Consider the following 12,087-nt stretch of genomic DNA (forward strand, 5'->3'; position numbering starts at 1 on the left):
TCTCGCGTAGGGGAGTAAATTACGGATTTTGGTCTCACGTGAAGAACGTCTTCATGCTGTGTTGGCGGTCTTGACTGATCAGGCATGAAAAATGGCGAAAAACGCTCGAGCCACGTCCAGATTGGTCTCCATTAGGGTTCAATTTAAATTTTCCGACTACTCCCCCTTCTTTTACATTGGAGTCCCCCCCCCCGGAAATACAGTATGTGAATTAACAATGTCTTGTAAATAATAAAGATGGTAAATTTCAAGCTCGGTGATAAATAGTGAAGCAATTATTCAACATGACACGAGCGTGGGACAAAGAAAAAATCTGAGTCCCCGACGGGAATCGAACCCATGGCCTCCCAGATAACGGTTGGGCGCTCTAACCAACTGAGCTACGAGAGACTCGTTGTGAGCGAGCTCACTAACAATGTCTTGTTTACATTATTTTTCATAGCTGGGTCCTGGCGGGATCATGGCGTGCTTGCAGGGATTCCTCTTAAGACACTTATTGTACGATCAGCCATCAATAGAACAAGTTAAAAGGTAAATGATCGAACGATTGATCGACATGCTTTCTTCCATCATTCGGTTCGATTGTAGACTCTGCGCTGGCTCTCATTTGCCATCAAAAATCAAAAGAAGATGACATAAAAAAGTGATGGTGGACGTGGTTTTTCACTTCACGATTTTTTGTTTTTTGAGAGCGGGAACTTTTTCTTCAACGATTCTCTTCCTCGGTGGCATTTCTCTGATTTCGCCATTTCAACTCCTTTTAGATGTCGATTTGTTTTGTTCTTGAATCATGAAGAACCGTCGACAACTACTTCCTTGCCAATGAAAGTCTCGTTTTTCACTGAAAGCACGATTAACCGTCACAGCAAAATGATTTTCTGCCATTTCTCGGGAAAAACCAATGGATATGAGGGTCGCCGATATTTTAATTTTTTTTTCCTTTTTGGCTGTGTAAATAGGTAGTGCTGCGCTGGAAGGGTTTGGAAGCGATGCCGAAAAATTGAGATGCCATACTGGGTCATACTGAGATTTTAGCGCGTGCATGAAAATGGGGTTACTCTCATGAATTACAAGTTGTCGCTAATGCTGGGTTAACCTTATCCTTCTTTGAACATGGTCATGGTGATATCCGGGAATAATTAGTAACACAAGAGTAAATGCCTGAAATGAACCTGACATCTTCAATTCGTTTTGTTTGACAGCATGTTAACACCCATGTCATCAGACCGTCAGAAGGCGCTGATTACCGCCATGGCTAAGATGCTGTGGCAGGCAGGAGGACACAAGCATGCTACGGTCGCACTGTGAGTCTGAAACAAGTAAATCCCCCCCCCCCCCCCCCCACCTCGCCATCTCGAGGAAATCTCTATTTAACACTGACAGGGGTGCTCGGCGTACCTTAAAGGGGTAAAAAATGGGGTGTTCTTTTTTCAAACGAGGGTGTTTTAGGCCAAGTGAAAGAAAAAAATGTTTTTCGTCCGGATTTCTATAAAAAAAGAGAGCGGGCATGCGCTTTTTTTTGTTATGGGTTTTTTTCCTCCATTGTCAAATTTTCCAGAAGCGAACTTGCAAAATAAATCCTGACCTCTACAGTACGGACCTGGCGTGCCGAAGCTCTAAGCTAGGCACACACTAGGGGATTAGTCGCAGGGACTTATCCCTTAGTGTGTACACGCTAGAAAATTAACCGATTTGTGGGACTATTGGTCCCTGCGACTAGTCCCAGAAATCAAAACAGCTTAATTCGTGGGACTAGTCGCAGGGACCAAAAATGTGGTCCCTGCGACTAAAATTTCGATGCAAAATACGAGTACACATGATTTCGTATTAAAACGCAGACAAAGCCATGTCTTACAAAATTTTCTTTGTACTTAATTGAGGAGTAATGCCTTAGGGTTAGGGTTAGGGTTTTTGTTCGTTCCAACTTTCCCAGTAACAAATATTTAAAAAAACGGCCCCCAAAAAATGAAGCGGGCGAGGACGAGAAACATTTTTTTTACTTGGCCTTATAGACCCGCTTCAAAAATGTTTTGGTTGTCTGGTCAAAAATTTTTGGCTGCGAAGTTGTGACTCATTTAATTAAATTGAAGAGAATTTCATGGAAGAAAGCCCCTCTGCCCTTTCCAGTCTTGTACACTGGAATCTCGATTTTTCCAACCTCCAAGGGAAACGAAAATTGGTTCGAAAAGTCGGGAGAAATTTTCCTAGGCTAATATTTTCAAGGTTAGTTTCCCGTGACGTGGTGTCTTTCGTGACGTGATGTCTTTCGTAGTGGTTATTTGTGTCGTCACGCAACGCAACCCAGGTAACGGCTGCGAAGAACACCACCCGTGACTTTGCTTCTTTCATTTGTGATTACAGGCCGTGTGGTGAATGTAACTGGATAACAATGGAGGACTACAGAGAGGACCAGCTCACAGAAAAGGTGCGGTTGATATAAAGACTTTATCAGTACAGTTTCCGAGAGTGGTTATAATGGAATTTCTTATTACAATGTTAATGCATTGTCAAGCAGACAGCTGATAAGAACAAAGAAATCCAAACCGCCGACCGCCCACTGGTTAGCTCAGTTGGTAGAGCGCTGGACTACCGTGCGGGAAGTCTCGGGCTCGAGTCTTAGAACGGACCAACACTCAGGGTCTTAAAATAACTGAGGAGAATGTGCTGCCTTTGCAATGACATCTGCAAATGGTTAGATATTCTAGTCTTCTGGGATAAGGACGATAAACTGTTGGCCCCTTCTCTTGCATCTTCAGTGTAAATGGTCAGCAGGGGACGTAAAAGAACCCACACACTTATCGTAAAGAGTTGGGCATGGAGTTCCCGGTGTTGTGGTCTGGTCCTTGCCCATCATGCTGTGTACTGTTGAAATGCTCGTAGATATTAGCTGTACAAGCTACTCTGAAATCCGAGGCTAAAAAAACATGATGATGATGATGATGACAACTTGCGATATGGTCTTGATGTACCATCAAATTCTCAGAACTAACATTCACAGAAATGTTTGAATATCATTTAGGAGAGTGAATGTTTCAATAAAAGATACCCGAAAGAACGTCTTGAGGTGGTCTTACGGTTAGCCTGTCGGACTTCAGATCGGGAGGGGAGAGGAGGGGAAGATTGCACATAAATTGATGGGGGTGATCGCCTGAAATGTTAAAAGGAACCCCTATAAAAGATACCAGAGGTACTGTTTTGTGGGCGCGTCTTCTGCCTTTTGAGGTACGTTTTGTGTGTACCTTTTCTAAAGCGCAAGGTAGTACCAAGAATTTTAACCCTTAAATGCAACGACGATCACTGCCTTTACTTTTACATCGGAGTCCCTCTCCCAGGGGCGTTAGATGGCGAGGTCCGGAGCAGTTTGAGTGCTGCAGCTGTCCTTGTGTTGTGTTGTCAGGAAAAACTACGGAAACGGTTTTTAAAGGTCTGAATTTTGAAAGCATCGAACAGACAAACCTCTTCTCCAAATGCCAAACCAACTTAGCTATGAAGACCTTAAGGGTAGAGACAGGTCATTTTGGTTACATACGAGAGTTTCGGTATTATATTTTACGCGTAGATCACTGTAAACTGTTAAAGGTAATTAAACAGACTTCCAATAACACAACTTACAGCAATGTAATAAGATCTCGCTGCACCATATAATTTTCATCGTTTCGATGGCATCAAAAATGGCGGAGGCTGACTAGGGTCCTTTAAGATTCAGTTCTAAAAAGAAATCATATATTAATTGACGATCTACATGTTTTTGCTTCATAGCTTCATCTATTTAGATTCACCGAGTTCGCCGACCTTGAAAGATTCATTAAGAAGCAGTTCTCTTTTGTAAGTACAGTACAAAATTAGGATGTTTATTTTACCAGTCCAGGCTGTAAGCTTAGGGAATCGACATTTTGCTATGGTACCTTCACCAATGACAATAGTGCTGTTAGCTAAACTGGTCAACTCTTTCTTGCCTCAAAACACCAGAAAATATAAAATGGTATCAAAAAGCTGTTGGACAGAATAAATGGTTTACGGTCGATTCGAGACACATGTAAAGTCGATTCGAGACAACCTGAAATTGCTTCAATTCAGAAGTAAACTCGAGAAAAGTTCAGTATAACTGTTTTAGTTTGGTAATTTTTGTTATCTCTGTTACAAATAAGCTAAAATTCGCAGAAGCGACTCGATCGATCGACGTAAATAAAATCTGCGCAGGGGCCATCGTGATAAGTTGTAATAACTCGTTGTAACTCGGTAACTCTTGTTGACAGTCGTGATGTGGTTTTTGTTTCTTGATCGTAGGCATAACATGTTGTGAAGTTATAGAAGAAGTCTCAAAAATATATTGAGACAAACTCTTTTGTAAATAAACATAACCAAAACTTGGTCTCGTTTGTGTGTTCGTTTCATTTACAACGGAGGTTTATGTTCGCTCGAGCGAGTGCCTTCGAAGGTTTGTTTGGTCATTAATATATAGTATAGTATTTTGTATCGAAAGGAGTTCAAGTAATGGAGCTTGTCTCCAATCGACTTCACATATGTCTCGAAATCGACCTCGACTTGTCTCGAAACGACCGGATACCGAATAAATGTAGCTTGCTATGAATTAGTAAAGTACTAAACCTGTCGGGATTCTTTATATTGACTGGCCCTAAATTGTGTACGGATCCCTACTGGACTCTTCACTGAACTTCTTTACTCCCATTATTCCATTCCCCTATTGGCCCTAGCACACAGTGTACCTCTATCGATCCCTTAGTTAGGTTTTAACGGTTTACTTTTATTGGTCCCCTATTTGTGCACCTCTATTGACTCCTACATTGTTACATTTATTGGCCCCTTGCTCTACATTTTTGCGTCGATAGTGTGGACTTGCGTCCGATTTAAATACAGCTAATTCGAGAAAGATTGTCGGAAAAAAGCACTGAAGTGCACGCGACAAGACCGAAAGGTGGTCTGGGTATTCACCGTAATTTTGCATATTGGCCTTGAGGAAATGTACAAGTTTGTATTTTTGCACGCGAAGATTTTGTTTTTCCTCTCAAAGGGCTTTTTTCTGTAGCTTTACTTTTGTTGACCATGTCTATGAGTTTAGAAAATTCTTCTAGAATTCAGAGTGGCTAAGAGTACCTTGTTTCCACATGTCTAAAGAGAAAGAGAACGTGCAATTTCGCGTTTCTTATGTCGCCATCTTATTAGTATTCAGCACGTGCAGTCCGTGCAGTAGCTCTCTACTTCTACCCATACTACCTTTCGGTCTTGTCGCGTGCACTTTTGTGCTTTTTCCGACAACCTTTTTCGAATTAGCTGTGTGACCCGATGCCTTCTTTTGAGCGAGTTGGTATCAGTACATTACCAAGGAGACGGGCTAAGATTAAAGAAAATCATTAACTAGGCGATATTGTAATGGTGTAACACCTAATTCTTAGAACTGACATTTGAAGAAATGCACGGGAACCAGTAATGAGAATTTATATTTTGAGTTTTGGACTGCAGACACGTAACATAAGTAGTGTTATATACATCCTGCGTTCCCAGGTCTGTTAATTTAATTTTTTTCTTATTAATTTTCTTTTGTAGTTCGAAAGCATTAACGGAAATGGCTGCATTTTGCTTTTATATTCAACAATCTTGTCAAGAACAATTGAAAGGTATGTCAGTTCTTTTGCGCACAAACCCTTGCACTATTTGTCGAGTACAGTAAAATTTTGACTCACGCATATTAGTTGTTAATATATTTTTCATTCAATAAAAATTAATGTACTTTGACTCATTTTTCCGTGACCAATTTTTTTACACTTATTTTCTCCATTACATGTTACATGGTTTTCTGACGACTGCTCGAACGAAAGCCAACCGTATTTATTCGATTAAACGCCTCCCTCGGATAAACGCCGCATCATCATTAATAGAGTCAAAAAGCAAATTCAGTAATAATCAAGTTTGAGCAAGCCTCAAAAATATTTTCCTTGATTGTAACAATGTTTTAAGATATATTGAAAGTGACTTTTTAGACAAGCACTAAACCTTTTTCTGTTTTTAAAATTCAAATGTTCAGTTACCATACTATTGATAGCAAGAAATAAATTGAACTTTAAATAAACGCCGCCCTCGTATAAACGCTGCACTCGAATCACGAAAAATTTAATAAACGCCACGGCGTTTAATCGAATAAATCCCAAATAACCTAATTAACCAAAAAACACACAAACGACGGTAAAAGCGTAAAAGCGAAATTAACCAATAAGCACTCAAAGCAAAGTTGTCAGGCGCGGAAAAAATGTAACAGGTGCTAAGCGCGGGAAAAGTCGTGTGAACGTGAGCCAAATGACGATTGATTTGACTTGCATTCTCTATTTTCCAATTGCCCATAATACACTTTGTTTACCCCCCAAATTTTGCATAAACTATTGTTTTCAAATTCTCTTGGGAGGACTGCATATTTCCAAAACAATAGTTTATGCAAAATTTGGGGGGCAAACAAAGTGCATTATGGGCAATTGGAAAATAGAGAATCGGATTGGCTGACTAAACATTCCATCTGATTTGTTAGGGGCGTTTCACTGAGTTGCATAATAAACCATTTACCAAGTTCTGTTCAGCAAACGCAAGACTATGGTCGAAATCAAGCCATTGAAGCACCGCCATAACACTTATTGATTACAAACTTTTGTGCACGCTTTATTTGTTTTATATTTTTTTGTTACATTTGTTTATTTTCACAGAGTGATCGAAGACATAGGAGATCCGGACTCGACTCTAATGGGCCCTCACGACTCCTGCACGCAGGTAGGAAAGTTTGCCTCAAACAGTCAGACCTAAAAGTACTGTTTCGGCAAAATCCATTGTAAAGCACCCGAAGATATCCCGACTAGTTTTGTCCAATGCGAAATAGCACGAGCACTCCGAAATGTTGTCACGTGAGCTCGTCGCTACAACGCCAGGTCATGTTGCTTAGCAACGGATCTGCCGAAAATCACAGGCTCAGTAATTCTCGGGAACAGAGTTACACGTCCTTGTTTGGGAACTTAAGTAAATGTAACGTAAATACTCGACGTTATCAAAAAAATATAATACAAAATTCTTCGCTCTAACCCCCACAGGCCATGATTAACTTGATGCTTACCGGCAGAGCTGCCGCCAACGTGTTCAACGGTGACATCGAGTGCAATAAAAGTGGACGAAAACTGGTAAACTACGAACTGCGTTCTGTATTTGTACTGAGTTGTATTTTTTTTATAAAACTACTGAGTATGAAAGATCTTTGGTGATAAAGTTTGACTCGCCTAATTGTAGAAGAATGAAAAGAAAAACGATGGATTGAGCTGGGAGAAGCGGTGGGCAAACGCTTAGTAGAGTCTGAATCGAAAAATTCAGGTTTGACTGCAGCTCTGTGTCGTCCTGGGCTAGGCTAAACAGTTTACTCTCAAGGTTCTTTTCTCCACCCATAAGAAATGGGTACAAGCGAATTGTAAGGGCAACAAGGTTAAAAGCTGCAGCTTGTGATGGACTAGCTTTCCATTTCAGTAACATGTTTAAGAAAAAGCAGGTTGGTAAGCAATACTCCCGAGTATTGTGGATTTCTTAGCATTGGGTATATTCGATGACCCTGTAACCCTTCTTCTGGAACAGAAGGGGAAACCATTGCAAAAACCAACCGATAGTTTCTTGGGAATCCTCCTCAACCCTCGCCAGTTGCCCACCTTGTTGTTCACCCTGCCAACCCTCAGCATATAATTTTTTTCGTCCACAGGCCCATCCGTTAAATGGCATTAAAGATCGAAGTGAGATCGGATTCTTATCTCTTGACGAGCATCTCGATCCCAAATCATTTCAGGTAATATTAAACAGTAATATTACACGAATGAATCATTCGTGTAATATTACATAAGGCGAAGGAAAACATTTATCAATAGCGCTGTGGCAATTCCAACAATAAAACCGGAAAGCCTGTTGATGATGAGGTTTGCTGAGGCATACAAACGATGCGATCACAACTGGAACACTACACGGGTGCATACAAGACGTAACTTTCCTCTCTCTATATTGATTACTGACCAGGTTGGCAGCATGCTCAAGACCCCGAAGTTTCCAGTCTGGGTTGTGAAAACAGGTGAACGATACGGCGTGCTGTTCTCACTTAACAAGGACCTCGTCAATGATTGGTAAGTTAACTTACATTTTCGTTTTGCGAAAGACTGAAAGCTACTTTTGCTTGTGACTTTGCAGTGGATTCAAGGTTAAAACTGGCACGTGGAAACCCTTCCATAAATAAACTTAAGACGAAATTTGCCCTTCCTCCATCGCTCCCTCTGTTTCACCTACAGTACTATCCTTCTTTGCTATTCATCTCCACTTCCTTATCGACAGTGTAATGAGGATCTGCAAGTCCTTTTGTGTGAAGTCAGTTTGCCGAATAGCAACTGTCTAAGCAACAACATAAATCAGCTGGTTCCCCACCTTAACTACAGGAACACGCCTTTGGGTGTGTTGAGCCCTTTCCAACGCCAAAAGGTGTAAGATTTTGAAAAAGTTAAAGCTTACTGTATGCTCTAAAGAGAGCATGGATCCGTATCACGGGGTCGCGTGTTAAGGACTGTATAAATTGTTTTGTTTTCGTGCATTAACAGTTTCTCTTTTACCATTCACAGGAAGCTGGAACGAAGATTTGATTTGTTGTTTTGCACTGGATCGGCAAAACGAAACAGTGCCGCGGATGAGTGTGTATTAACCATAGGTAGGAAAACTTAATTTCTTCCGTAACTGTGAGGCAACCAGACAGCAGGTAACCAGACAGTGCAGCAATGCTGGTAATAACTGGAACGGTGTTGTGGGCAGCAACATTGTAGGTTTAGAGTAGAACAAAGGGCGTTTGTTTCGTTTAAACGGCGATTAATTTTTGTACCTTGCCGTTTATACCAACTTCGTTTTCAGAGTTCCCCCTCCAAGAGCGAGAGAAGAGAACTCCAACAGAGTTCTCTCGCTCTAAGGGCGTGGCGAGATTGACCCTGGGAACGAAGTTGTGTTTTCACCTGCCGGCAAGAAAGCACGACAGTTTCCTCCGAAGAAACCAGCATCTCGTTCTTTAAAAAAGCCAACCTCTTCGAAGAAGTTTATCGCAGCTTTCTTTCTTAGCTCGTAAACTGTAATGATCAGAAAGTTATACTGATCATCCGATTCATTGCTCTATCTGTTACACGTTTTTTGCAGACACAAGAGATGTGTTCAACCCTAATGACGAGTTCGGTGAAGAACCATCTGACTTGGAAAACTGTATTAGAACCAAGTGAGTTGGAAAAAGAGTCATGTACAGACTTTCTCCTATAAGTTACACTGTTTTCTTTTGCTCCTGCGGGAAAGGGGGCTCCCATACAAAAGGACGAAGGTGATCGTCCAAAGTTTTGAAACGATGGCGATCAATTACTTAAAATGCTTCTTACATAAAGCATGCCGGTGATCGATATCAGTTTGAAGGCACCATGGGAGGTTAGCGCGCTAGACTTCGAATCGAGCGTTCCAGGTTCGGGGTCACTGCGTTGTCACATAGTGCCTTTCTCCATCGACGAATATAATACTGGGGGTAACACTGCGACGGAAAAGCCACAAGCATCCCATCCAGGGGGGGGGGAGTAGAAAAACTCCTAGTCACTTCATGCTACGGAAACCGGGATAAACTCCGGCCAGATGAGCCCCTAGGCTCAATCACAAGCTTTTCCTTTTTACCCTAAAGCCACCAAAAAGTCGTTTTTGGCGTGGCTCGAATTTATTTTCACCCGTACTATTAAGGGCTCAATTGTAAAGCGAGGAGTACTACTTTTTATATTTTTTCACTAGTGGTAAACACGCTTTTACACTAGACAACAACTGTGCCAGTTTTTGGGTTTTGAGCCTTAAAAAGGGCATTAAATTTGGATGTTTTTAAAATACGGTGGTGTCAAAGGGACATAGATTTTCCCACTCCTTTTTTTTCACTTGCGACTTAGCTGCTACTTACTTGCGACTTATAGCTGCAACTTGCGACTTACTTGTGAGTTGCTAGCAATGTACTAATCCAATGTACACTTACGAGAAATAATGCGATCTCTGGTGCAGTAAGTCCAAGGATTAAGTAATTTTATCGCACATTCGTGCATTGTCTTCTATGCGCGAAAGTAAGCTGGAAGTACTGCCGCCGACGTAGAGAACATCAAAATGAAAGTAAAAATAGTGAAAAAATTCATAGCTATACATTACGTTCTTCCTCCCGAGAGCCCATGTTGTTTCTCAGCAATGTAGCCTGGACCTGTCGAATCACATGGCAACTTAGTCGCACGTAACTCGCAAGTAAAGGTGGATTTCCACTGACGCCTAATTTTTTACGTGCGTGAAAAAAATTAGAGACAATGTCTTTAATTTTTTTCACGCGCGTAAACGCACGTGAAAAATTGCGCGTCAGTAAAAATTCACCATAAGTCGCAAGTAAAGGCTGGTTCTCATATGATCGCCCCGATCGTCTCTGTCGCTTCTGTCGTTTGCAAAGTCTGAGGTGATTGGAGCAAGCAAACTTTTTGAAGCGACAGAAGCGACAGAGACGATCGGGACGATCATATGAGAACCAGGCTTAAACGCGCAGCGCAAGTCGTAGCTTAATCTCGCAAGAAAGTTGCAAGTCGCAGCTTGCAAGTAAGTAACAGCTAAGTCGCAAGTGAAAAAAAAGGAGTGGGAAAATCTGTCCCTTTGAAACCACCGTAGTTTAAGACCCGTTATGGCACATGTTGTAGTGTGACATCCCCTAAACCTTGCTGTCGTTTTCACTGTTTCCATAACAGATGGCCAGGGGCACTGATTGAAATTAAAGATGAAAAGAGCTGACAAACAGCCATGGGGCAAGTATTGTTCAACGTGCTGAGAATAGAATGAGCCCGCGCGGTTGTTCGTGGTTGCTAAGTAACACGGGGTGGTCGTAATGGCGACAAGCAGATCAACACGTTACAATGTTTGTAGTGTTCGTGCTTCTTTCCGATTCAGAAATAAAAGAGTGGGAAATTTTTGGGGCACGTCTTCGACTATTCGCGAAAATATCAAAATTTGTTTCTCTACAAATAAGTGTTTCCTGTGAACCCGACATGGTCCAGGTCTGTTATGCAATTTTAGCTATCTATTTGCTTTTTGTACTAGAAAAGTTCCTCACAATTCCTATACATTGTTGTCGAGTACGTAGTAAGTTTGGGCATCCTGTGTAGACAAAAACCTTTTCATAGTCACGAATAAGCCCCGTGGATTGTAAAATGTTAGATTTAGTGACGTGTGTCAATCCGATAAAGTTTGAAAATCTCACAAAAAAAAAACTATTCGAAACCCTCCGACTAATTGTGTTATTTGCATCACGATCAAACTCCTGCTTGTAAACGCATTCGATTTTGATTGGTCGAGGCAAGCGAAGTCCATCTGAATTGTGAAATTTTTTTTATCAAAAATATTTTTTTTAACAGAAGCTCTGTGGAAAAGCAACGGTATCCGGACATCACTGTCAAGTTCAAAGTAAATAAAATGCTGTACAAATTATTTTTATAATAACAGATGTTTACAACGTGCTTTTTTGAAAAAAAAGAAATGAATCAACAGTACATCAAGTTCTTATTTAACTGTGTTTTAAAAGTAAAATCAGCGTGCGAAGAAAATATTTTCGCAGGTCATTTTGTAATAAGCAACAGATTGTAGCCTGCTTTTTCAGTGTACAAATTTGAGTGTAAAAATATAATAAAATTGTAAATTTTGCCGTTGCGTTTGCGTTGATCTAGTTTTCAGTCTTCCGCATCGAAGGAGCGAGGGCCCTGGAAAGGAGATTGGCCTGAACTCCTTCCCAGGTCTATCGCTCAGTCTGTCACTGGCCCATTCTCGTCCCCATAGCCCTTTCGTTTCCCTTAGCCTGCTGGGCCTTGGCACGAGAAAACGAAGGGCTCTGGGGACACGTGCCGTGCCGAAAGTGCTGTGACACAGGATTTCCAGTCCTAGATTCTAGCACTTTCGTTCTTCATGTATGTAGTCATGACGTTTCAAAAGAATGTATGAGAGGGTCGTTACGTTTCTCGACTTCCGTTTAAGCCCCCTTATCATGGAATA

At 41.3% G+C, this 12,087-nt stretch overlaps 1 protein-coding gene and 1 non-coding gene across 2 annotated transcripts; one reads left to right on the top strand and one right to left on the bottom strand.

Annotated features, from left to right (window-relative positions):
• Positions 1-316: 316 nt before the first annotated feature.
• Trnan-guu (transfer RNA asparagine (anticodon GUU)) lies at positions 317-391 on the bottom strand. Its single transcript has one exon. It is a non-coding gene; the product is annotated as a tRNA-Asn (tRNA).
• A 51-nt stretch (positions 392-442) lies between these two features.
• LOC144640102 (putative ubiquitin carboxyl-terminal hydrolase MINDY-4) lies at positions 443-11,726 on the top strand (the record flags this gene model as incomplete). Its single annotated transcript, XM_078499320.1, has 12 exons — positions 443-531; positions 1,203-1,304; positions 2,362-2,425; positions 3,760-3,825; positions 5,566-5,636; positions 6,711-6,774; positions 7,089-7,175; positions 7,739-7,822; positions 8,047-8,150; positions 8,637-8,722; positions 9,196-9,271; positions 10,794-11,726. Coding segments are annotated over 12 exons (936 nt in total), but the record flags the coding sequence as incomplete, so codon positions are not given.
• Positions 11,727-12,087: the final 361 nt, after the last annotated feature.

Source organism: Oculina patagonica, unplaced genomic scaffold, assembly GCF_052425735.1.
Source record: "Oculina patagonica isolate OP01 unplaced genomic scaffold, crgOcupat unplaced184, whole genome shotgun sequence".
Taxonomy (NCBI): Eukaryota; Metazoa; Cnidaria; class Anthozoa; order Scleractinia; family Oculinidae; genus Oculina; species Oculina patagonica.